This window comes from Paroedura picta, chromosome 14, assembly GCF_049243985.1.
Source record: "Paroedura picta isolate Pp20150507F chromosome 14, Ppicta_v3.0, whole genome shotgun sequence".
Lineage (NCBI taxonomy): Eukaryota > Metazoa > Chordata > Lepidosauria > Squamata > Gekkonidae > Paroedura > Paroedura picta.
The window spans coordinates 37,260,261-37,287,156 of NC_135382.1; the positions used below are offsets into that span (position 1 = coordinate 37,260,261).

General features: G+C 48.2%; 1 protein-coding gene and 1 pseudogene across 1 annotated transcript; both read left to right on the plus strand.

Moving 5' to 3' along the window:
• The first annotated feature begins 1,046 nt into the window (after window positions 1-1,046).
• MMP2 (matrix metallopeptidase 2) lies at window positions 1,047-22,230 on the plus strand. Its single transcript, XM_077309834.1, has 13 exons — window positions 1,047-1,402; window positions 3,718-3,944; window positions 4,959-5,107; window positions 5,819-5,947; window positions 6,839-7,012; window positions 12,245-12,418; window positions 13,579-13,752; window positions 14,222-14,377; window positions 14,682-14,811; window positions 17,363-17,499; window positions 19,905-20,064; window positions 20,530-20,639; window positions 21,779-22,230. The coding sequence occupies exons 1-13, from the start codon at window positions 1,217-1,219 to the stop codon at window positions 21,880-21,882; spliced, it is 2,010 nt and encodes a 669-aa protein (XP_077165949.1). The 5' UTR covers window positions 1,047-1,216; the 3' UTR covers window positions 21,883-22,230.
• LOC143823469 (large ribosomal subunit protein uL23m pseudogene) lies at window positions 7,024-11,760 on the plus strand (annotated as a pseudogene).
• Window positions 22,231-26,896: the final 4,666 nt, after the last annotated feature.

Genomic DNA, 26,896 nt, shown 5'->3' on the forward strand with positions numbered 1-26,896 from the left:
CAAGCCAATGTGCCCCTGGAATTACAAACGATCTCCCGACTGCAGAGTTCAGTTGTCCTGGAACACACGCAGGGAGGGGCTCCCTAAAATGACATTCCCACTGCATGTGCCCAACTATCCCCAGCTCTGCCCTCCTCAAGCACCAATCACAGAATTTCCAGGAGTTGTGTGAATCTTTCCCCAGATAATCCCCATTGCTGATTTTGCCTGTTAGTGGATCCCTTGTTAATTTTTTTTTCTTGATTTCATACTACTTCATTGTTTCAATTTCTTCCTTGGAGCTGCAGCCAGTTTTAGAGTGGGACAACTATTTGCAGATTTTGAGTATGCAAAGGAGGGGCAAAGCATTGGCTGCTTAAAGAATAAATAGCTTTATTGAGAAGAGAAACAACTTGGTAAATAGAGAGGAGAGAGAGAGAGAGTCCTAACAGTCTAACTGACTAACTGTTGCGGAGGGAAGGCAGACAGGCAGTGTGCTCAAAAGAGCAGGAAGTCTCCAACTGACACAGGAGGAGTTGGTCTGAAAATACCAGGAAGCTCCTAATCTGAATTTCCTAACTAGACATCTCCTCCGATGCCCCCTGCAGGTAATTCCATAAAAGTTAAAACATTAAACACAATTGCAGTATTAATTTACAGCAGTTAAAATGTCTCTTTGAGAGTCCATCGTCATCTCCGCATCTGAAGAGCTGCCTATAGATAATTCTCATTGCCTTTGCTAAAGCTCCAACCTGAAGTGCATTTCTGCTCAAGCAGCATTGGCCGGCTTTATCGTATAGATCCTGAAGCCGTACTAGATTCTCTTGCTGCTTTACTGGTGTCAATGCACATCTGTTTTAATCAGCTTCTAACTTCTGCCTTCGCTGCATTGTCATTACAATTTAAATTATGGAAGGACCATTGTTTAGTGGTCCCCCCCCCCTCTCTCTGCTAAACTAGCCATCTGTCTGTTGCTACCTTAAAATCCCAGCAAAACACACATCTGGCAACTGCCCTCTTCCCCCCTTCATGTTTCCACGGGTTTTCAGACTTCCTCTTGCGGTAGTTTGGAGGCTGCGCATCTGGATGCTTCAAGCATACAAAGGAATTGCTAGAGCTAGCAAAAGGCGGAGAGCCACGGGGAAAGTCACGATGTGCTAATAAGCCAGCGGTGGGACATCACAACTCAAGAACCCGGGCGAAGCAAAACTTTTCGCTCTACGAGACTTGAAGCAGAATGGAGACCCGCATTTGCTCGAGCGTTTTAAAGTTCCTTTTCCTCCAGCTCTCACTTTTCCGACCGGCTTCAGCTCCTCCGCCACCTACCCTCCGGCATGCAGAATCCGGCAGAGATCTGATACCGGCCCCCATCATCCGCTTTCCCGGGGACATTTCTCCCAGATCAGATAAGGAACTGGCCCTGGTAAGTTTCTTCTTCTTATTTTTTTTTTCTTCCTTTAAGAAGTTTCCTCTTCTGTTGGGATCTCTCCTCTGCAAGATCTGTCTTGCTAAACCCCCCACAGCTGGAGGGAGCGCCGTGACTTTCTGTCTCCAGAGTTCCTGGATGGGAAATGTGTCTGGAAAGCCAATCCTCTTTCCGATGTTAAAGTGAGCTCTGTTTCCTCTCCTCAGAACTGGGAAGGCCGATCCCAAAGGGGGCCCTTTGCAGCCAGCTCCTAGGCCAGCCGTTTCGCGAGAGGCCTGAGGTTTTAATGGAAAGAGAAAGGACAAACATTTGCCATAGGGCAGGGGATAAATATTGCCATTAATAATGCTCCAGCCTTTCCCCGGCCCAAGGTATCGTTTTCCTATTGCTCGCCCAGGATTGTTTAAGTAGAGCTCGAAGGGGCAATTACAGCTTGAAGCCTTGATCTTCTCAGAATGTATAATGACCAGTCTGGAAGCTGGATGGCTCGCGCAAATAATACCCTTGGAAGCCACAGCGGAGAAGCAGACTGCAACCCAATCCAAGGCATTATGCAAAAACAGCTTGGAGGGACTCAACATGTTCCTCTTTTATAGCTGACTGGAGGCTTTCCGTGACCAGGACTATGCAGAAATGGGATTGTGAAAGAGTACCAAAATAGTTTTTCTTTTAGGGTTTGGAAATGGGGGGGGGGGAAGAGTTTATTTTTCCACAGTGATGCAGTCAAAAAAGTGATTGAGGGGGCTGGGGGGGGGGCTTGACATATTATCTGGAGGCATACCCAAGTTGGGCTTTGGGGGAAGTACAGCTAGCCCTGGCTTCCTGGAAAGCAGGGCATTTCAATGGTTTTGCTACATTGACATGTCCTTTTTTTGAGAGGAGAAAGCAGCTCCCATCCTCAACAACAACAAAAAACAGAAGTGAGAAAAAAATACCAGGCTTAGAAACCTCCAGCCCAAGGGTGGGATGGTTCTTTCAAGCTGATATCTGGAATTAAGCCCACCTACTTCCCATGACTGTTCTTTAACCTTGGTTTTGCCATGGGGTTTCTCTCGGTCACAACAATTCAGAAGCAGAAAAAGAACACACACACAATTGGCAAGATTCCCACATCAATCTCTAGGCAGCGATTCTCATCCAGGAGGGCTCTGTGAGCGCTCCAGAGGGGTCTGCGGCCTTTCCCTCTTGCCTTCATGGACTTGGCCACAAGCTATATAGGCAGCCATTTCTCCATCCTCCCAAGGGTGAGTGAACTCTCTCATGGTTTCTTGCCTTGGAGGGGGCAGAGTCTACGCACCTACTCCTAGCTTAAACCACCCCGTCTCTTCTCAGTCCTCCTTGAGAGTGCCTGTTTACACGGGCAGTGATGTCACTTCTGGGGGCATGGCCAGGAGGCGTGGCCTAGACTGTCGAGACTGCCGATCTGGCAACCATTTCCTCCTGACAGCGTTCCTAACGCTCACGTCTCTTCCCCTCAGCATAGAACCCCTCCTGACCTTAAAGAGGGTACAGTTTCTTCCAATCGTCTTCTTTGATCCGCCCTCTTCTGGCTTCATGCTTGGTCCTCTTTGTTATCCAGCCATGTGATCACATGGACAGCAGATTTTAAGCTCTTCATTGAAGAAGAAGAGTTGGTTCTTAGATGCTGCTTTTCTCTACCCAAAGGAGTCACGAAGTAGCTTCCATTTGCCTTCCCTCTTCTCTCCCCACAACAGACACCCTGTGAGGGTGGGGAGGCTGAGAGAGCCCTGATATTACTGAAGAAGAAGAGTTGGTTCTTGTATGCTGCTTTTCTCTATCCAAAGGAGGCTCAAAGTGGCTTCCAGTTGCCTTCCCTTTCCTCTCCCCACAACAGACACCCTGTGAGGTGGGTGAGGCTGAGAGAGCCCTGATATTCCTGCTCGGTCAGAACAGTTTTATCAGTGCCGTGGCGAGTCCAAGGTCACCCAGCAGGGTCAGTACATGGATGGGAGACCACCAAGGAAGAGAAGGCCTCGGTCAACCACTCTTGAATCTTACCTTGAAAGCCCCTTGCTTGAGTCACCATAAATTTGTTCCAACTTGGCAACACATGCCGACATAAGATGGGAGGGAGGAAAGCCACATTATAAATATTCTAATACATTCTATTCTTTGGAAACTCCTTGGCTTTATCTTGTTCAGTCAACTTCAACGGGGATTTCCTTTGCTTGGTCATCTACAGCCAATTTCGACTCCTTGCAGTCGATAAGGAGAATTCCTTTCTTTATCCTTGCTTGGAGCTGCTTGGGTGGTGACTGTATGGTCTTCTTCTTCTTCTTTCTTTCTTCAAGCAATACCTGAACAAATATTATGGATGCCCCAAAGACAACTGCAATTTGTTTGTGCTGAAAGACACTTTGAAGAAAATGCAGAAGTTCTTTGGGCTGCCCGAAACTGGGGAACTGGATCAGAACACGATAGAAACCATGAAGAAGCCTCGATGTGGAAACCCGGATGTGGCCAACTATAATTTCTTCCCCAGGAAACCAAAATGGGAAAAAGAGCTGATAACATACAGGTAACTGTTTGGAAATGTCCCCTGGGTCACCTGGTATTGCCAAGTGGCAGGGCTCTGAATCTCTTGTTATTATGGAGATATGGAGCAAAATTCCTCATAATCAAAGGTCATCATTTCAAGATGACATGTATCTCATCCAGTCTTTCCTTTCCTTTGAAGTCCCACCCATTTTCTCCTGGGGAACTGATCTCTTTAGGCTGGATCAGTGCGGTCTAGCAGAGGCCAGGAATGGGGATCTTGGTGCTGGCATCGAGAATGCCTAATTGCTCTTGGCTGGCGTGCAGGATCCAGCCTGCTATTGGTTGTTGTAATTGTCCAATTGGGGGATCCACTTAGGGCCCATCCACTTAGGGCTTTGGCAGGAACCTCTGATCTGTATATAAGGTCAGGTGCTGGCCTGTTGAGTTAGTGCAGTTGTGTGGGGTCAATAAAGGGGGAGGAAAGAGCGTAGTACCTATTGCTGGGTTTCAGAGAGGAATTCCTGATTTATTTCTTTTAAGACAGAGGGCACAAAATCAGCCCCTCGCTCCCAGTGGAAGAAGTCTTGGCCCTCCAGCCGAAGGGGGGAGGGAGAGTATAAATCGCCATTTATCCATCTATTTATTGTTGTAAGGGGTGTTTTATGAGGTTTTATTGTATTTTTACTGTTTTATCTTGGCGAGACCACTGGAAGAGCAGCGGTATAAAAATCAATATATCAATATTTCTCTGATGGAATCGAGATGAATGAACTCAGGGGGGGGTATTGTCTATTGGCCTGGCATTCTCCCAGACTGTAGAGCAGGGGTAGTCAAACTGGGGCCCTCCAGATGCCCACGGACTACAATTCCCATGAGCGGATGCTGGCAGGGGCTCATGGGAATTGTAGTCCATGGACGTCTGGAGGACCACAGTTTGACTACCCCTGCTGTAGAGCTTCAATCAGTCTAAAAAGCTGTCATTGTCTTAGACACATTTGAGTGACCCGTAACGTTCTCCTGTCTTCTGTTTCCCCCTCTTCGTATTCTTATTAAGGATTTTGGGCTACACGCCAGATCTGGATTCTGAGACGGTGGACGACGCTTTCGCCCGAGCCTTTAAAGTCTGGAGCGATGTCACGCCTCTGGAATTCTCTCGCATTAATGACGGGGAAGCAGATATCATGATCAATTTTGGACGATGGGGTATCTGTCTAAAGATAAGAGAGGGATGTTGGGGCGGGGTTGCATGCATAATGAGGAAAAAATGGCGGGTGTGAGCCAAACCCCGATGGTAGCCTTCCATGGGAATTGTAGTCCATGGACATCTGGAGGACCACAGTTTGACCACCCCTACTCTTGACCCTGCTTTCCTAGATTGAGCAGACTGACTTCCCTGGGCTTTCACCTGAAAGATGATGCCTGTAGCCAAGTAGCGGGCAGCGAGCGGCCTCTGCATGATGCGCGGAGCCTCGCTGGTGGAGAGAAAGTGCTGAATAAGAAGGCTGTGCCCTTGCCAGGGAGAAAAAGCCTCGCCAAGACAAACGAAATCCGTGAAGTCACCGGCGATGCCAAGAAGTGCAATCATCCACTAAAGAGGAATGGGACTTGAGGGAAAGCAGACATGGGGCACAGGCAGAGGCTCACCAGCAAAGGGGATGCTCTCGGGGGGGAAGTATAGCTGGGCGCCTGGCGAGGCTTTCTCCAGGTGGGGCATCTGTGGCCCGGGCAACAGAGGAAGCAACCCTCAAGAGAATCCCAACTCCTGAGTCTGCAGCAAGCCTGCCCCCTGTTCTGGGTACTAATTGAGTGAAGTGCTAAGGATTTCTAGGGAAGCAAAGCACCATTACTGGATCAGTGAGATGCCGTAGCTTAGATCCGGTTTCCCACTTGCTTTGGTTTCTTCCTCTTGCACAGAACATGGCGACGGGTACCCTTTTGACGGCAAGGACGGCCTCTTGGCTCACGCTTTCGCCCCCGGCCCGGGGGTCGGGGGCGACTCCCATTTTGATGATGATGAACTCTGGACTTTGGGTGAAGGACAAGGTACGTTCCAGGTGGACGGTTATACCTGTAATAAATCTTACTACTCCCGGGTGGACGGCTTTGGCCCCAGGGGGGGGGGTCACATGTTTCCCGAAATGGACAGGGGGAAACCCAGCATGTGAGGGAAGCTGCTGGAAGATCTCAACAGCTCCTGGCCTGATTTAGGGAAACACCTTTGGATTCAGGCTTTGGATTAATTTATTGCATTTCTATAGCGCCCCTCCCTGCAAGCCAGCTTGGGGCAGTTAACAATAATAAAAACCATTAAAACCAGTACCCATTCCCCCACTCTCTTAAATACCCTCCACTGGGCCAACCAGACTGGGATGGTCTAAAATAAAGAGGGGGGTCTAAGGAGAAAGGGAGAGCACCAAGGCCTTAGCCATAAGCCTGGCAGAAGAGTGCCGTGTTGCAGGTCCAGCAGAATGTTGAGAGGTTGAGGCTGACAACACATTCCACCAGATTGGGGCCAAGGCTGAAAAGGCCCTGGCCCTGGTCCTGGATGAGACCAGACAAACATCTTTATGTCCAGGGATTCCCACAAATTGGTATTAGCAGTGCTCTCTCAGGGGCATATTGATGGTCCCTCAGATATGCAGGGCCCAGACCATGTAGGACAGTAGCAGAATCTTGACCCTGATCTGGGAATTCCATATTGTACCGTGTTAAGTATTGGAACCCGCTCCTGAGCCAGACAGACAAGAGCAAAACTATTGGTTACTCTGGCCAAATGTTGACCTGGAAGTAATTAGAGCCCGGCCAACAGGTCATGGCTGGCTAGAACTACAAGTGGAGGAGACAACTTTCTCTTTGCTTTCTGTCCAGCTGGCAAAGCGCTCTCCTTGATAGTTTGGCTCCCGCTGACCAATCCTCTCTTCTTCCCTCCCAAAGTGGTTCGAGTGAAATACGGAAACGCAGACGGTGAATTTTGCAAGTTCCCGTTCCTCTTCAACGAGAAGGAGTACAACAGCTGCACGGACGCAGGACGCAGCGACGGGTTTCTCTGGTGCTCCACGTCGTACAACTTTGACGAAGACGGCAAATACGGGTTCTGCCCCCATGAATGTGAGTGGAAGAAGGTGGGTGGGGGCGGCTTTCAAAAGGGGGTTGGGGCTCTTCTGCAAGTTACGTGCCGCCAGCTGACTTGTCCCCGGTCGACAGACTGATCCTAGTTGTATGAAGTTGGCCACAGCTCTTGTGCTCCGAATCTCCTTGGATGTATCAGAAAGGTTTTAGGTCCTAAAATCTAACTGTGAGTTGACTGCAAATTAAAGGCCGGATCAGGTGAACCAGGTGCTTGGAGAAGACGATTGGGGTAGGGTTGCCAGCTCTGGATTGGAAGATTACTGGAGATCTGCGTGGTGGGGATGAAACCCAGGAAGAGCAGAGTTTGGGTGTGGGAGGAAGCTCAGCAACGTGCAATATCATAGACTCCAGCCATTTTCTCCAGGGGAACGGATCTCATTAATCCAAAGATGAGCTGTAATTACAGGGGATCTCCAGGCCCCAGCTGGAAGCTGGCAACCCTGGATTGGCGCTCAGAAAGAGAAGACGCTCTGTAGAAGGAAGCTGTCTCCTGGAGCCTTGCTAGCAGTCTGAAGGTTGCCAGAAAGTGATCCACGCTGAAGATGGTGTCATAAAGCACATGTTCTAGTTGGTCGCTAGCTCAGAAAGATGCTGCTGATGATTGGAGGAGGGGCGACAGATCTTTTCCAAGAGCTCTCTTTATTTTGCAAGGCTGCTAAGGGCAGAAGATCTAAGAGGAATGAGTTCCACCAGCACAACGGATTCCGCCTCCCCCCTCTAGGGTGGTGCTAGAGAAGGAGTGACTCTTGGACCTTAGCAAGGGCATCGTTTCCTTGACTGTGAGGATTGTGCGGAAGCACGAGAGGAGACTGGCCAGGCAGATGGTTCATCCCCTTTACCAGTATGGCAATCCACAAATACGGGTTTTCCGGACCAATAACCTCTTGACATTGGTGAGGCCTGGTGTTCCTCAGCCAGAAGACACAGAGCCATTCCGCATCTCCATGGAAATGACTCGAGTGGAATTAAAAGATTACCTTGAAACCCCTCGACAAAGTGCCTGTGGCTGCTGGAAGAACCAGGAGGCAGCATGGTTCCCAGAAGCAGCAGGACCACAAAACAGACGTAATCAAGGAGCCAGATTACAAGGTTGCATATGTACAGTTGGGTGCGGGACAAGCCTTTCCGTTTCCAGACAAACCACAAACCGTTGAGCCTGGTTCTCCTGAGGACATCCAGAAGAAATGCATGGGAGATGAGGCACAGAGGCAGAAGGATGACCCCCAAGCGATCAGGACTTTGGTGAACTCAGGCTGCTCTTTTTCTTTTAGATGCCCGGGCGAAGTTGCAGCCAATACTGGTCTTTGGAGGAAGACCATTTGTAAATATTTTGCTGCTGCTGTTTTAATGCAAGACACTGGTAGTGGTAGAAGCTGTGGTGAAGTTACAGCCAGTTTATGGCCAGTAGGGACTCAAAGGAGCTGGTCTCTTTCTCCTCTCCTCCGTTTTATCCTCACAACACCCCTGTGATGTAGGTCAGGCTGAGAGATTGTGACTGGCCCAAGGTCACCCTGCAAGCTTCCACGGAAAGAATGGGGATTCGAACCCGGGTCTCCCAAATGCTAGTCTGATACCCTTAAGCAGAGGCAGAGAATTCTTTTGAAGTTCTCCAAGTATCTTGGGGCATTTTTTTTTTCACAGAGCTGCCTAGTTTAGTTAGAGAAAAAGCGGCACTGTATATTTTAGAAACCACAGATATGAATCAGTATTACTGGAAAACGGTTCTAGCGAGATCTGGAAAGCCGGGGTTGTATTTAGTGGCTGTTTTTTTGTGTGAGCTTTCCATTGAGAGCCAGGATTTACAGGCAGTTCCCTTCAGAAGTTTGGAAGGAATCTGTAAATTTGGTGTTTTTTTAAGGGGAAAAAAAACATCCTAATTTGCAGATAGGAAGCGCCAGAAACATTTTTAGTGCACTCTGCAGCTCTTCAACTAGTATGCAAAAGCTGGCAACCATTTTTTAAAGAGAGGGGAAGGTAGGCGAACATGTTATTTCTCTTGTGTGTCGCTCCACACTGAAGCATTTTGCTTTCGAAAAAGAGCAAATACGTAGGACCTTTTCTGGGGCTTTCAGACTAGTGTTCATCCTGAGTTCCTCCAGGGAAATACAGCTGCACAGTAAAACAGTGTTTTGAAAATATGCAGTTATTAGTTACCTTGATGGATGAGGCGCAGATCCAGACTCACAGAGAGTTGAGTTTTAAAAGAGATCATCTTTACTGGAAAGATTATTTACAGAAATATATCATATTCATCTGCTCCAGTCTCCTTACTAAAGCAGAGTCCAAAAACTTAAAAGATAATTACAAAGAAAACACATTGCAAGCCCCTAAGGCTGGCTCAAGCAGACTACATGCCTATACTCAGCAGAGAGCCTTAATGGAGTACATGGCTCCTTACTTCAGCAAAGGACACACATTGATCTGTTCTTTCTCTTCCTGAAACAAAGGAATCCTCAGGACCTCACCTATGACCCCTAGATGCACTAATCCTCAGGTTTTGAGAATCCTCAGAATATGGTTGGGAAGGGTAGATGCATACGTGCCTTGCCCCTCCCCCCTCTCTCCAGGTCCATCACTGGTCATTTTGGGAGGGAGAAGCGGGTTAGCATGGCCATCTACGGTCATATTACTCAATAAATGTTTAACAACTTAAAAAAATATATTAAAACTAATTCACTCCCACCCATTTGGGAAACCTTTCCAGGGCCATCACGAAACCCTGGTTGAGGAAGCCATGTCTAGCCCTTCGGAAAGGTTTGGATTCTTAAGAGGAAGCAGTCCTTAAAACGGTTTGATTTTTGTATGTTCTGAAATCTGATGTTGCCCACCCTGAGCCTTCAGCCCCTTGTAACCCCAGTTTTGGGTTCAGGCTTCTCCTTGACTCATGCGTGTACCCGAAGAACAGCTGAAGGGGAATCAAGAGCAGCTGTGTTGGGGGAACACGGCCGTCAGCCGACCCTTTTATTTGCTCATTTCAAATTTAGAAGGACAACTTTCCCCGAGAGAGTTTATCTCTAGGCGGCATAAAGGCCTCTGCCTCTTCCTTCACAGCTGTTTGCTTTCCTGTGTATTTTTTGCAGATGTTCGATATTTCTTGTTTTGAGAGCTGGGGTTGTCTTCTGTGTATGGCGTCTGGGAAGACTGCAGGAATTTTCCCTTGTTCATAAACACGTCACATATTAAAACTTTAATCATCTTTTCAACTGCCCCCTTGTTTGGGTCTAGAAAACATCAAAACAACTCTCCGGCCCTGGCATTCTGATGACATACAACAGTTTCTTCCCTATTTGCCAAGTTCATCATCAAGGAGATTAGATGAGTTCATGAAAGGCCATCCTTTCTAATCTGGCGAGCTGGGTTTGAATCTACACTCCCCAACATACATCCAGCTGGGAGACCTTGAGCTCCCTACGGCACTGAGAAAACTGCTCTGACCGAGCAGGAATATCAGGGCTCTCTCAGCCTCCCCTCCCTCACAGGGTGTCTGTTGTGGGGAGAGGAAAGGGAAGGCGAATGGAAGCCGCTTTGAGACTCCTTCGGGTAGAGAAAAGCGACATATAAGAACCAACTCTTCTTCTTCAGTGATATCAGGGCTCTCTCAGCCTCACCTCCCTCACAGGGTGACTGTCATGGGGAGAGGAAGGGAAGGTGATTGTAAGCCACTTTGAGACTCCTTTGGGCAGAGAAAAGCGGCGTATAAGAACCAACTCTTCTTCTTCATCTTCGGTCTGACCCATCATGGTTTACTCCTACATACTAATCAGGACCTTAGTCTTGTTACTAAAAATGATCAGGGCTATATCAACATTGCAAATAGAGCTAAAGAAAATATATATATTTAAAAAAAAACATTATTCTGGGTTCTGTCCCCCTCCCCCTCGATGTATCATTACCAGCAGACCTGGCTTTGGGACTGGTGCCAGAACCATTCCTGTATGAAGCAACGTTGCACTGAAATTGTTTTGCAGGACTTGTTTATGGTCAAGCTAATAAAGAGGGATGCTGAAATAGCTGGTGAGTCATCCTCATAGCAGCCGGCTCCCCCCCCCCGCTTCATTGTTTGGGGGCAAGACTTCCTGCAGCTCAGACCGTGTTTGCAACCCTGGCGACTCTTTGCTCCGAATGTTTTGTCCTTAGAGGCATTCTGACAAAGTCCTCCGGGGTGGGAAGGGTCATCAAAACACAGCTGATCTATGGCGTTCCTGTAGGGTTTTCAAAGCAACAGAGGAATAGGGCTAGTTTCCCATTGCTTGTGATAGCCCAGGCAAGCCCCAACACATCAGATTCAGAAGCGAAGCAGGGACGACCGGGGCTAGAATTTGGATGGGAGACATCCTAGGATCACGAGGGGTCACGACACAGAGGCAAGCAAAGGCAAACCACCTTCAAACGTCCTCTTGCCTGCCTTCCCGGCAGTCCTCAAATCTCCTGGCTGCCCTACACAATGGTCTATGGTCGAGTCTGGAGTTGGCGAGGAAGATTGATTGGTCCCCCTGGGTCATCTTGACCTCCTTGACCTTGACTGAGTCATCTTGACCTCCTTCCTCGCCCCTCCGATAGTGGGGATGTGTGTGTGTGTGTGTGTGTGTGTGTGTGTGTGTGTGTGTGTGTGTGTGTGTAGGGGGGGTCCGCCATGTTCTAGGATTTTGTGTCTTTTAAAGCAGGGGTAGTCAACCTGTGGTCCTCCAGATGTTCATGGACTACAATTCCCATGAGCCCCTGCCAGCATTTGCTGGCAGGGGCTCATGGGAATTGTAGTCCATGAACATCTGGAGGACCACAGGTTGACTACCCCTGTTTTAAAGGGGGTTTTAATGGGTTTTTTTTAATGGACACTGTAACCCTCCGCGAGCCAGCTTCGGAAGTGGTGGGAAATAAATCCAACAACAACAACAACAACAACAACAACAATAATAAATGTGGCATGATGAATGAATTAATGAATTAATGAATTAATGATATATATAAAGAAGCCATGTGAAAGACCCCCACCTGAGACCCTGGAGAGCTTCTCCCAGGCTAAAGAGACAATACAGGCCTCGTTGCACTAATATCTGATTCAGTATACAGCAGCTTCATGTGTTCGAGTCTCTTCGATGTTGTCTCATGTCCTGTGTTTAGATGCAGAACAGCACACAGTAAATTGTGAAAGTAGTGAAAAGCATCTTTTCCAAGCTTTTGATGTTCCCCTCCCCCTCCCTGTTCCTCCAGCCCTTTTTACAATGGGTGGAAATTCCGAGGGAAAACCCTGCAAGTTCCCATTCAGATTTCAAGGTACCTCCTACAACGGCTGCACGACGGAAGGACGGACAGACGGGTACCGATGGTGTGGCACCACTGAAGACTATGACCGCGATAAGAAATTTGGGTTCTGCCCTGAAACAGGTAGCACTTCTTTCCTGCTTATTCTGTGAAAACTAACCTCTTTGCTAGGCCAGTCACTAAACTTTATAAAGTCACTCCCTACCTGATTGGTCCTCCCTGGGGGTGTGCTGCCAATAGGGAGAGGGCCAATTAGTTCAAATTACATGCAGACAACTTAATCCCTAACTGATTGGCCAATTGGGAGAGAGCATTCAGCCAATGAGGGCCAATCAATTCAAATTGTAGTCTGCTAATGAGGGTCAATTAGTTTAAATTACATGCAGAGAACTTAATCCCTACCTGATTGGCCAATAGGGGAGAGCACTCTACCAATGAGGGCCAATCATGGGGCTTATCTGTTCTCTTCCTCCTCTTCCTGTTGTTTGCTGGGTGGAAGAGGTGCTGGTCTCTTTGAAAGGCCCTGGTGCTGGTAAGTTGCTCCATTCTCAGCCTCTTCCCACTTTCCATCTCAATCAGGGAAGGGAAGCCAGCTGCTTCCTTTGCCTCCTGTATTGATTTCAGTTTTCAGCTCTCTGGTGAAAGGAAGCAGAGGCAAGCTGCCATTCAGGTAGTTACAAGGCAGAGTAGAGTTTGGAACCTGAATCTTCTCAATCTGATTCTAACCCCTACACCATGCTAACTACCTGGTAGTGTTGTTTGGCTGTGGCTCAGTGGCATGCAGAAGGTCCCAGCTCATGTGGTCTTCTGAAGGAAGTTACTTGGCTACAATTGAATTCTACCTAGTTAGCCTCAAGAGCTAGATGCAAATGTGAGAACTAGTCCCTGAGGTGATACCTGCTGTTCCTTAGGGGTCTTGGCCTTCTAGCATTGTTGGAAATTATCACCAGAGGATATAGTGATGGCCACAGGCATATATGGTCCCTAAAAGGGAATTAGACAGATTTATGGATGGGTCTGTTGATGGTTACTACCCATGGCAGCTAAAGAGAACCTCCACATTCAGTGACAATGTGAGACAGGATGCTGGACTAGATGGACCACTGGTCCACCACTTATCCAGCACTGGTCTTCTAATGTTCTAACAGGCCATTCCCAATTGCTATTGTGAAGCTTTAGAAAAAGCTGAGTGTTATCAGCCATATGTATCTTATGGGAGGAGTTGATCAGTGCCAAATCAGAGGTGTTTTTTGACCATTACTCATATCTGGCCTTCTTCACAGCTATGTCTACTGTCGGTGGGAATTCTGAAGGAGAACCCTGTACATTTCCTTTCACATTCCTTGGAAATAAGTATGAGTCCTGTACCAGTTCTGGGCGTCAAGATGGGAAAATGTGGTGTTCCACAACGAGCAACTATGATGAAGACCGCAAGTGGGGATTCTGTCCCGATCAAGGTAGGTGAGGGGAGATACCTGAGGCAGGTAATATTGAGACCAATGTTTATAGATATTCCTTAACTCATCAGAAACGTAGGTTCTTCCTTGGGAGTAAGCTCCACTGAATAACTTGAGATTTACTTCCAAGAAGACCCACTGAGGATTGCTCTCTTCGTTAATGATGGGAGCGTAGTTTGAACAAAAGGAATGCCTCCTGGTTGATTTTGGAAGAGTTCCGGATTTTCCTGACATCAACCTGAAATTAATTTTACCATCAAAACTCTAAGGCCAGGTACCACAAGCAGCTAGACTAATAATAAACAAAGCTTTTCGAACCCTAAGCCATTGTGTATTCTTTTGTTGCTACTATCCAGTAGTTTTATAACTCTTATAGCTTACAACTAAGACAGTGCTGTAAACAATTCCCATTAACCTATCTTCACAATTAATCATTTCGCTAATGCAGAACTGACTTGATTCCTTCCAGGCTACAGTCTTTTCCTTGTCGCTGCTCATGAATTTGGGCATGCCATGGGGCTAGAACATTCCGAAGACCCGGGAGCGCTGATGGCACCTATCTATACCTACACCAAAAATTTCCGCCTTTCCCAGGATGATGTTCAAGGAATCCAGGAACTTTATGGTAAAGTCAACGTTTTGTTGGTCATTTTGTGGCCTACACCTCTGGTTTCCCTCCTTCCAACTCTATTATTCTATGATTCTGCATCCTGATTGGCTCAGTTGGAGACTTCCTGCTCCTTTGAGCCAACTTCCTCCCTGCTTGCCTCCAGAATTAACAGAACAGTTAGAACGTCCTCGTTCTCTCCTCTGTTGTTTCACTTCTTAATAAAACTATTTTATTCTTCAAGCAGCTGGTGCTTTGCCCCTCTTTGCAAATTTAAACTCTGCCGACATGTTTCCCCTCCTGACCTCTCTTTCATTTGCAGGAGGCTCTACTGATGTTGGACCGGGACCGAGCCCTACCCTGGGACCAGTCACACCTGAGCTGTGCACAAAAGACATCGTCTTCGATGCCATTGCCCAAATCAGAGGGGAAATCTTTTTCTTCAAAGATCGGTAAGAAGAGAAATGAGTGATGTTTGGTGCAGAAGAACTGTGGCTGGAAATAGGGGATACCCGGTATATGAAACAGAGAAAGAACAGGCAGAGCCCCACTGTGCATGGTGATTATATGCTGATAACATAATTCCATTTACATAAGGCCTCCCCCAACACCTCCAATGAGGGGCCTCTAGCCACCATAAGCTGATAGCAAAGTAGAGACAAACAGTCCTTAGTCTCAAAGATATACTTTAGCAACATAAAGAAGTACAGGACTATGGATTGGGGCCTTGGTGCTCGGGAGAGGGATGGATACAACATTTTTGCCACTGGGACATTCTTCTGGTCTTCTCCCAGGCTGGGAAAAGACCTGGACCTGTCTTTTTCTCCACCCTGCCTGCCTTGGCTGTGCCTGGTTTCTTTGTTTTTTGGATCTATCATGGGTTAAAACAGTCTAGGGAGGAAAATAGTGCAGAAGAGACCAAGGACTCAACCAAGTCACCCATCCTTCCACTGCTGTGACCGTGACCTCTGTTTATGTTTCCCGTGACAGCCTTAGAGCACCGAAATACACATTTGGCAAACCACTTCTGGCTTTCTAGCATTGCATGTGGTGGCTTGGTTCTTAGAACCTGACCATGTTTGAAGCGAGAGGCGAACAGGTTCTCTGTTCCTATCCATTTACTTTCCGAACGAGAGTCAATGAGCTAGAAAGTGGCAGTTCAGCCCTGCAGGGAAATTCAAGAGCTGCAGCTTCAAGAAGGGAAGAGCGGTCTGGGTGTGCTGGCACCTCCAAGGACTATTAAGCAGTGGGATATTTGGAAATTCCTCTCCTCAGTATGCCTGGATGGGTCGTTTGGTTTTGCTCAAAAGCATGCAAAGCTCTTATGCTTCGGCACATCGCTTGGGTGGCTTCCAAAATGCTTGGAATGGAGCTCGGCATTTAGGAATGTAGACAATGCCCAACCAGCCGCAACGGCTCAATAACCGTGGCCATATTCATCAGGGCTGATTTCCTATCATCAGGACAAGCCGCATGTTCCTCACCGGTTCTTTAGGAAATAAATAAATGAAGACAAGACATGCTTGCGATGGGACGGAAAGGAAGCCCATCCCCAAAGAGGAACAAGGCTAAACATGGGCCAAAGAGATAGTTTGATGGTTCCGCAGAGAGCGGAAATACATCATGTTGCCTTCACGCGGAAGCTTAGGGGCAGATGTAAATTCGTCTTGGTGGTGCCACTAGACTCAAACTTGCATGTAAAATAGCAGGGCTGGGCTGGAGGGGACGGGCTGAGGCCTACGCTGTGGCCTTCAGTCCGTTTCCAGAAGCTCAGTGGGAAAGGCCAAAATGATTGCTTTTGCATTTGCGATTCTGCATTTGCGATTCTGTCAACCTCTATGCCGTAGCCGTGTCGGAGGCAAGAGCTGCGCCCGTGTTTGTCCACGAAGTCACACTTTGTGCATTCCGTGCCAGAAACTCCCGTGAGCGTTCAGTTCCTCTTAGGGGAGGCGGAGCTCTTTTGTGGTTGATTTTGTTTCCCGGTCTTCCGGAGATCCAGCTGCCGAGTCATTGAGCTGAAAATTGGATAGCGATGATAAAAAAAAAAATCAAATAAGCATTAATGGAAGAGGCCAGTTTGCTGCACGTCTTCCAAATGCCAGCCTCGTCGTTATCACGAGGGATTCCCAACTTGTTGCTTGTGAAACCGCTCAGCTGATGCACGGCGCATTGTGCTCGGAACAAAACGCCCTGTTCCTCCAAGGGGGGGGGGGAAGAACTTTGGGAAAGGAAGAAACAACACCCCGGCCCACAATCCCACCTTTGTTAAAAACTTTGTTAAAAACTGGCGCCCCTCCCCTTGAGAACTGCCGCGGAAATCAAATGGCGATATTTTAGTTTTTAAAAACCCTCATCAACCGGAAACGACGCCTTTCCCCTGCAGAAAACAGCCAGTAAATGCCCCCTCCCCCTCGTTTGAGCCCTCTGATGGATGGTTTGAGCTCTCTGCCTTTCATTTACAGCCAAGCTGCTTGATAGGCGGTCATTAGATCTGATCTTTCGAGCCGCTATAATCATAATTGTCCAGAGTAATGGGCACCATACAAATGTTGCCGATTGCCAAGTACATATCCATCTGTTCAAGGCCCAGCGACGGGGCCGGCTGAAAAGATTTAAGTGCCTTGTAAATGGGGTTTATTTGCTGGGATAATTGAGGCACCAAATGCAATCGGCATTATGCTTGCGCATCAACGCAAGGGCGAGAGCAATTGTTCTAAACAGTTAACGCTCCACATGGCGCATGGCCGGGTCTGCTGGTGAGATGCAAAGTTCAAAGCGGAACAGGGGAGGGAGAAGGGAGTCTTGATGCTCTTCTTCTTTCAGAAACGTACCCAGAAATGTAATTACAAATTTGTGTTACTGTCGGATTTTCGCGCGCGCGCATGTGTGTGTACGCACGTGCGCATTCAACGCGCACGTGCGTGCTTTTGCCAGCCGCAATGAGAAACAGATGTGCGGATGAATCAGCCCTTTGTGTAAGCCCTCTGTGATTCTTCGGCCTAGATTCATCTGGAGAACCGCGAACCAACGGGGCCGACCCACCGGGCCTTTGCTGGTTGCGACGTTCTGGGCCGAAGTACCGGAGAAAATCGACGCCGTTTATGAGGCCCCCCAAGAAGAGAAGACGGTCTTCTTTTCAGGTAGCGACCACTGGGAGATGGAAACGTACTATGTGGGCGTATTGTATTTTGTGAACCCCCCCTCTCTCTCGTGACGGGTGGGAAAGGGTATCAGTCAGCCAGTCTGAAAAGCTTTCACCTCTCAAAGCCTGGGGAAGTCAAATCCCACCCACTGCAATCATCCGAGGGATCGCCTTTAGGGAACTTCAAGCTAGATCTCAATTCACAAGTCCTATTTCTTTTTCCATCCGAAGACCCTTCTGTCTTGGATATTTTTGCACCGATGCAGAAATGTCCAGTCAGGGCAACGCAGAAGCCATGCACCCCTCAGCGCCCGACGTGCATCATGTTGCTCGATGTGGCTTTGCACTTTGGAATGGCAAAGGTGCCGTGCCGTTCAGTGCACTGCGGATTAGACATGTTTGACACAGGCCGGGATGATCTGGATTTGCTTCCTGGAAGTGGCAGCCCTGCCTTTGCAGATAAGCTGCCCGAACATGTGACAGCCAAGGCAAGAAGTCAGAAATATCCGCATAGCAAAACTCAAGGCTGAATCTTGCCCATGCCTAGTCGGGGGAGCTGATACGGACCACCTATGGAGAATCAGTTCCAAGAAGTATGCACTTCTTGCTCTGCCAAGTCCACAATGGTTTGTTCCCTCCAAGAATCGAACATAGAACAGCTTCGTGGAGCGAAAAAGCGAAGAAAGCAGGCAGAAAAAGCGCCCTCTGCCCATCGAAGCCCTCTCCCTCTTTTTGTGTATGTGTGTCTTCACATGGATTTTTTGCAGCTGCATTGGCTGCAGTGCCAGAGCTGGGCGTTTGTTTTTTCAGCGTTCTAAATAACTGAGCCAGCAAAATCTGCGAGATGACTAAACATCTCCAGGCTCACGAAAAAGAAAGCTACTTAGGGCTGCCTGCCGCTGCAGGGTTTCTTTAAAGGGCGGAGGAACGATGGCTAATGAGACCCACATGTTTGGATGACGTGAGCAAGGGGGCGAAGCCAAAACACCTCATTTTGTCCCTCCGAGCGTTAGATTCTCTTCCCTCCCCCGGCCAGGGGAGAAAAGGCAGGGAAAGGCTTCAAACATTGTTTGCTGCGGAAATGGAATGAGCTCGCTGTAACAGTTCAAAAGGCTCAAAAAGTCCGCAAACAAAGCTGCCTCGATGTTCTCCAACAGAAACTCCCGCTGTTCAGATCTCCAGCGATTCAAGAGTGTTTTCTCTGAAAAGGGAGTCCGTGAGTTGGCTTCAAAATGATCACCTTTCCAAAAAGCACAATAGCCCTGTGCACATGGGCAGTGTAATGTGCTGCATGCACACTGTTTCTCTCAAAAGCAGAGTTTAACCAACCGTGAGCTACCTTGTGCCGAAAGAAGGAACAGGTGTAAGAGAAGTGCACATTTTGTTATTCCAGTGAACGAGTTCTGAATGTCCTTTGATTTTCACATACATGGAATGATCTGCTTTTGAACCACTTTCTGATCAGTTTAGTGACGTCAAGTGGGCTTTGCCATTTCGTTGTGGGCCAACGCGGGGATTCGAACTCGAGTCTCCCAGACTCTCATTCAACATCACTGCCATATCTTGCCATTCAGTTAATGACTTCTGAGCTTAGGACCCTGGAATAAAAGCATCAAAGCAATCAATACATCGGTAATTAAATACTCTGCAGTTTGGGAATGAAATCCATGAATAACCACCCCCTCCCCCAAATAAAATAGTTACTCTATAAAATCAGGCCCCTGATCTGGGTATTCCAGGCTAGCTTGGTTTAGTGGAGAAGAGCAGCAACATCTAATCTGGAGAACTGGGTTTGATTCCCCACTCCTCCTTCACATGCAGCCAGCTGGGTGACCTTTAGCTACTCACAGTTCTATTAGGGCTGTTCTCCATCAGTTCTGTTGGAGCTCTCTCAGCCCCATCTACATCACAGGTATCTGTTGTGGGAAGGGGAAGGCTAGGCAATTGCCAGCCACTTTGAGAGGCCTTCAGGTAGTAAAAACAGGTTATAAATAAAAGACCCTCTAGCCTCATCTCATCAGAAATCAGAAACTAAGCTGAGTCGGCCCTTTTTCGTACTTGGACGGCAGTCCGCCGAGGAAGTCCAGGATAGCTACACAGAGGTGTTGTTGTTGTTAGGCGCGAAGTCGTGTCCGACCTGTCGCGACCCCATGGACAATACACAGAGGTAGGCAATGGGAAGCGTTCTCCGTTGACCTTTTGCCTTGGCAACGCTACAGAGTCCTCCCTTAATGGCATTTTTCACCATAAATATTTCAGCGGGAACTAGCAAAACAGCGGCTGGAAGCCGGTTCACAGTCAGCCTTGTTTTAAGCGACGATAACGGAGACCTTCTAATCTACACAGCCAGTTGGCTCCTTTCTAGCCACGGTACCAGCATAACCTGACACCTTGCTTTCCTAGGCAACGAATACTGGGTCTATTCAGCCAGCACGCTGGAGAGAGGCTATCCCAAGAGAATCACTAGCCTGGGACTGCCCCCCGATGTCCAACAGGTCAATGCCGCTTTCAACTGGAGCAAAAACAAGAAGACGTACATTTTTGCAGGAGACAAGTTTTGGAGGTAAGACCCTGGGTGGGGTGGGGGGGCCTCATTTGTGCCCGGGTGCTGACCACCAGCGCCTGGGAGAGGAGGTGCCATCCGGTTGGGATGTTCAGCCAGGTTGTCACCACCAAAAGCAACAAGAGTTAGAGCTCATGTATACACTCCCGCATACGTAAACAGGTGACAGTGGAGGAGCGAGAGGGTTGTGAGCGTCCTGCATAGTGCAGGGGGTTGGACTAGATGACCCAGGAGGTCCCTTCCAACTCTATGAGTCTAGGGCATTTCTGATCGCTGGCTCTCCAACTGTCAACTCCAGGAAGAGAGAGAGAGAGCCCCTCTCCCCACAATGGCTTCCATCACCCTTTTTTAAAACATCAGTTTCCTCATAATTTTAGACTGATGGTTATTAGGAAACAAACTCCCAACCCTGATGAGATGGAGGATTTTGTTTTGCATGTTTGTTTTACAAACCTCTTTCCCCAGGTACAATGAAGTAAAGAAGAAAATGGATCCCGGCTTCCCCAAATTAATCGCCGATGCTTGGAATGGAGTTCCGGACAGCTTAGATGCCGTTCTTGACGTGAGCGCAACAGGTGAGCTGCCCAGGTGCCTTTTGATGTCGAAAGAGCCCCTCCCCCTCCCCCAGGTACATGACTTCAGTCTGGTCCGGAAATGTTGAGGGACATGTTCTAGGCCAGGTGATGCTAATCTCAGCAGGGCTGCTTTGTGCTGGGATGGAAGTCCAGGGTTGCTCTCCTAAGGCAGGCAGTGGTGAACCACCTCTGTCAGTCTTTGGCCTCAAAAACAGAATTACTACGGAGATCTGCTTCCCTAGGGAGAAATGTCAGGTTTGGAGGGTAGGCAATATGGTAGGCATGCCCCCCCCCAAAAAAAATTCCTCCTCTTTTTCATTCCCTCCCCTCTAGAGATGATATTAGATGGGCTAAATTGGGATGAGAGCCTCTTGTGGCGCAGAGTGGTAAGGCAGCCGTCTGAAAGGTCTGACCATGAGGCTGGGAGTTTGATCCCAGCAGCCGGCTCAAGGTTGACTCAGCCTTCCATCCTTCCGAGGTCGGTAAAATGAGTACCCAGCTTGCTTCTGGGGGGAAAACGGTAATGACTGGAGAAGGCACTGGCAAACCACCCCGTATTGAGTCTGCCATGAAAACGCTGGAGGGCATCACCCCAAGGGTCAGACATGACTTGGTGCTTGCACAGGGGATACCTTTACCTTTACCTTTAAATTGGGATGAGTTTTTTTTTCTGCCAGATCCTTTTATTGATTGTTGGTTTTATGTGAGATTGTTTTATTGTTACGGAATTTTAATGAATTATGAACTGCCACGAGCCCTTGGGGATAAATAAAATAAATAATAATGTCAGATCTGGATTTCAGATAGGGTACGGCTTCACTATCCTGATTTATCCTATTAATGGTTCAGGGTTTGCGGGGGTGGCGGAGTTTGAGGGTCTCAAAAAAAATGGGGCCCTTATTTTTGCCTCTACAACTCCAAGGCAAAGGTTGGGTGGTTTCCCACCAAGGCCACCTGGCCCCTTTCCCCAAATCTCCTCTCAAGAGCTGCCCATCCCATACAGAGCAGCTTGGCCATCCTCACCCCATTTGCTGGCTGACCAAAGTTCAGTCTCCGCTGCTCAACTCCTTGATGGACCGGCTGCTTCCCTCCCTCCACCAGCCTGCCCAAGTGACTGAAGGCTTGTTTTCTCCTTGCAGGTTTCAGCTACTTCTTCAAGGACTGGTATTATCTCAAACTGGAAGACCAGAGTCTGAAGATAGTTAAAGTTGGCAATGTGAAATCTGATTGGCTGGGCTGCTGAACTGAGTGACCTCTTAATAACCAAAAACATGTACATCTTTTTTTTTAAACAAGCCCTATGTCTTACCTGCCATTAGCGATAGACCTGTATGTTAATTCTTGGGCCAGTCTGGAACTGGTAGTGAATTTCAGTTACTATTTCTTTACGCAGCCATGTATTAGACCCTGTGATATTAAGCACATGGACCGGGATCGAGTTCCCTCCAAACCAGGGAATTCCCTAAGTCCAGGCATTGAAGATTAGGGGTACCAGACACATACTAGGATGTTGGGAGGGGAGGGGTTTCCATTGCTTAATTTAATATTTTGGAGCCTTTGGGGCATACAATAAAAGATGTTTACTTCCGTCGCCTGAAATGATGTTCCGTTTTGACGTCGGCGGAACAGCTGTGATTTCCCGTTCTCCTGGGTCGCAATCCAATGGAGGGAAGGGCTAAACATTTGAAGGCAGTCTCAAATAATTTTTTTTAAAACCCTGCATTTTTAAATCCCCTGCTGAGATCCTAGTCTTGATCACATCTGTCGGTGTCCTTGGTTATGCCTACATGAGGAGTTCTGCAGCAGCTGAGCCTGGATGTAGCCAGCCTACAGAGGTCACATAAAAACATCTAACAGCAAAGTCTGTTCCTCATCCGTGGATGCCTAAACCTGCAGATTGGGGAGCACCCCAGGGCCCAGCAGATTTGCCTGCAAACTTGGAGGACCCTCAGAAAAATCTGAAACCTTGAAGATAATACATTGGGGAGGCAGGAGAGTGAAGATGGAAGGCAGAAGAAGCCACAGAGAATCATCAGCAAAGACCAACAGCCCTGGTGAACTCACAATGCAGGGGATGGCCAGGAGGCATGTGAGGCTGGGTGTGCTAGAAAGCCACAGAAGACCCGTGGGTGCACAGCAATGGGGAGGGGGGAGTGATTACTGGAGGGGAAAAGGATTCCCCTTGAGTATCACCGGTCCTCACAATTATAGGAGAAAAAAAGGAGGAGTTGGAAACAAAGGGCCAGAAGCCGACAAAATAAAACAAAGATTCCAGGAACCTTCCAGTTTGGACATCATGCCTTCAGGATATTGTTGAAGGAAAGCAGCCGAATTGTTCCAGACAGTGACTAACCTGCTGGGCTCTGAAGACAACGTCCACAGAGCCAAAACAAGCTCCAGCTTTAAAAGACTGATGACTCCGATTTGCATTGACCTGGTGTTTTGGCAACCCGACTGAAGAGTTGTTCTAACACAGGAGTTCTTTGCATTTTGCAAAGCTGGGAGTTCAGCCCCGTCTCTGATGATCAAAGTTGCTACATCTTCAGTTTTTCAACCAAGAGGGTGAGTCATCTTTAAGCCACACCAAAGCCGCTGAAACATGTTCGAGATGCGTCCCTGGATCATGGACTTTCCCTCACTGTTTGTGGATTCCATTCCGTTAATCCTTGTCAGATACTCTCTGTTTTCTTTCAACAATATCTCAAAGATCCAACTCTGGCAAATGGCAACCTTTCCAAAGCCAAACAGGTCTTAGTGCCTTGACTACTGTCAGCATGCCCCACATGGGGCTGTGCTTGAAGACTGTGTGGAAACTGAAGTTGGTACCAAATGCAGCAGCAAGAAACCAGCATCTGGAGTCTGGAGTAACAAAGCTTCTGTCAAACTTGGAAGTTTTCACCACATGAAGGAGCTGTGCGAGGAATCATAGATTAGTGCTAACCTACCCAGAACCCTAACGGGCTCAAAAGGGGCCTATTTTTATAATATAACAATAACAGCAACAATAATAAATTTCTTCTTATATCCCGCCCTTCTCAATTGACTCAGGGCAGCCAACAAAACAGTACAAATATAATACATATGCATCAAATTATAGCAATTAATTAGGCTTTAAGCTTCTTAAAATTATATTAAAACTGCTTATCTTAAAATTTCAGACCTTCAGGGGTGGATAGATGTTCATGTCTGGGTGTGTTCTCAAGCAGGGGCATCAGCATTTTGTGATGCTGGCCACAACCTTAGGCCTGGCGGAACGGGTTAAGGTCCCAGAGGACCCTGATCTCCCTAGGGAGAAAGTTTCACCAGGCCGGAAAAGCCCTGATTTTGCAATGGTCTTCCAGTTTTTATTTTATGTCATTTTGTTTCGAAATAGTATTTTGAACTGCCTCCGGGCCCAGCCGAGCTCAAAACGTGGTCACTGGGTTTTCTAACTAATTCAGTGACATCGTCAAAATTAATGAAATAAGACATGGCGGAGATGAGAGAACCCCCCACCCCTTTTCATAATAACATCACCTGGAGCCACCTAAATGTGGAACAGGCAGACGGAAGTATTCATTCACATGACCCGTGATTTGGTTTGTAGACTTCACAGGCACCCAACTTGGGGTTGACCACTGACTTTAAAAGGGGCAAGGAGGCAGGGACCGGAAGACAGCTGTCGTGAGAATTGCTATTAGGCAAAATGGAGCCTCCATGTTCTGCACCAGTATATCTCTGAATACCACTTTCCAAGAAGCATGAAACTAGACCGGGCTGCTTCCGTCGCCCTCTATTTGTGTTGTCTTCTTGTGTTGTCTTCTTCAGGAGACTTTGAAAGTCAACACTGGAAACAGAATGCTGCATTAGCCACCCTGGAATTTTTGATGTGATCCAGGAGGGCTCTTATAATCTTATAGCTTTCCTAGAGAGTCTATATTGATGAAGTTTTGGAGGCCTGCGTTAGAACAGCTAGATTCTTAGAGATCTTCTGGGGATGGTGCCTCTAGGGCAGGGGTAGTTAACCCGTGGTCCTCCAGATGTCCATGGACTACAATCCCCATGAGCCCCTGCCAGCAAATGCTGGCAGGGGCTCATGGGAATTGTAGTCCATGAACATCTGGAGGACCGCAGGTTGACTACCTCTGTTCTAGGGGGCTGCTGGACTCAATCTATAGAGCAGGGTTTTTTTTGGGGGGGGGGACGACTGTAGCAGTCACAGCATGGAAAAATGGACAAACAGTGCCACCCAGCGGCCAGAGGCAGAAAGTGCAGCTCTTCCTTTCCTGTTACTGATTTCTACAAGCCTCCCCAAATGTATACCAAACTGCATGTCATGCAATCAATACGCTAAACTACTAAGCTAAGCAATGAAGGCAGGCAAGCTTGATCTTCGTTCTTCCAGGGCGTTCTTCTTCAGCAGCACCACCAAGTCCACTCTGGTCTGGACCGAGTCCCACACCCATGAGAGTTCGTGGTGTGTCCCGTAACTTGACGGACCAGAACATCTGAGCTTGGGAGCGCTTGCTCTATCAGTCCCGTGGGCCAAGATTTCCTGGGGGCACTTCCTCACCATGGATTCCAAAAAGGTCGAAGAAAACGGCTTGCCACTGACCGAGTTGATGTGAGGGCGTGTGCTTTGAATGACGAGACGATGTGGCTCTCGACGACGAGCCACACGAGGGTGCTTTCAGTGCTACGGTGCGAAGCTCGGATGTCAAGGGCTGTGTGCTTTTAGCTCTCTCCATCACGGGCTCTTCGGCTACGTAATCTGAGGGTGCTGCCATCTTCTGTCACTGCTGGGTTCTTAGCGCCTGCCAAGGTGTGCAATGGCAAAGTGACTCGGCGGCCTTAGTAAAGGCAGGTGCTGAGATGGCCACTAGATGGCGCTAGGAAGCGGTTTACAGCAAAAGAATTTTAACTAGTAATGCAGGTGGCTTCTCACTTCCGCCACTAGAGGGGGCTGGTCGCCGCTTTGCAGAGCAGGCTGAGCATTAGCCTGACTTCAAGGTAGGGGGGGTTGCGGTAGCTCCGGATGGCTTTCTGGCAGCCTAGAGGAGGCTTTGAGCGACTTTCCCTGCATCCCAGGTCGACATCAGTCCCTTGACGCTTGGGAGAGGAGCTGAAATCAGGTTCCTTAGGAGAAGAGCTTGCAGAGACGGAGGGAAAACATGCAGGAGGTAGACTGCTGGTTAACTCAAATCTCCTGAAACGGGGTTGTGGCGAAACCGAGAAGCAGGTAGCGGAGATTGCCTGAGTTATGCAGAAGCACATGGAAAGCGCCGCACTTTTCACTTTAAAGCGGTTTCCGATGCGCAACAGATCAAGGACACCTTAGCAGAGAGGAAATTCACCATCTTCTCCACTGTTCTGTCCCGGAGCCCGGGAGGGGGAATTTCTTTAGACAGAGCGTGTCCAACGCAGATTAAACTCATCATAAATCAGGTTTATTGGGCATCTCCTTGCAGAGGGTTTACATCGTGGCAGGAGTTCTTCTAATCGGACGGTGGTTCATTGCAGTTCAGTCTGGGGGGAAAGAGCGCGGGATCCATCCGCCCTGCATATCTCCAATCCTACAAAGGACTTTGGAAAGAAAGAAAGAATGGGGAAGGGGTTTTTTTCCCCGACTTGGCTGCTAGCCAGGAACCTGGGCTGATCTTCCAATCGCCTTTAGGGAACCAGGGAAGGAGCTCTCTGACTACAATTCCCAGCATCCCATCTCTTAAAGCGAGAGGGGAGAATATCTCTTGCCTCTAGCTGAGCTATCTGGCTGGACAGTACAGTAGGATTAATAAGAAATAATATTTTTTAAAATATAGATCCCTCCCTTCCACATCGCTCAGGGCGGGTCACAATATTTTTGAAACATGCCAAGTGAGCCATTTTTAAATCGCTGTTCGGAATTGGTGAATGAACCCTTAACGCCGCAGTCTCACTTTGAACTCTCCCTTTGAAGCGCCTCCCTTTGATACTTCCCACTCCGGCCTTCCCAGTGGGGTGGTCAAGGGTGGGGAAGGGGCACAATTATTAAATCAAAATTATAAAACAAGCTGGTCTGAGCTTCTGCTCTTGAACGACAGTTTGCCTTCCAAAAATTAAGGGATTTTTTTTTTTTGCTCCTTTATTTGCTGGGGCACCCAGGGCAGCGCGATCCTTAGCTGGGGGAGGCAGGTCCAGACCGGGGCCGGCGGGAGAAAGTTGGCACCCGGCCATCCGCTCCCTCCCGCCCCTTGTCGGCTCCGCACGCAGGCGCAGGGCGCAGGGCGGAGGAGGAGCGA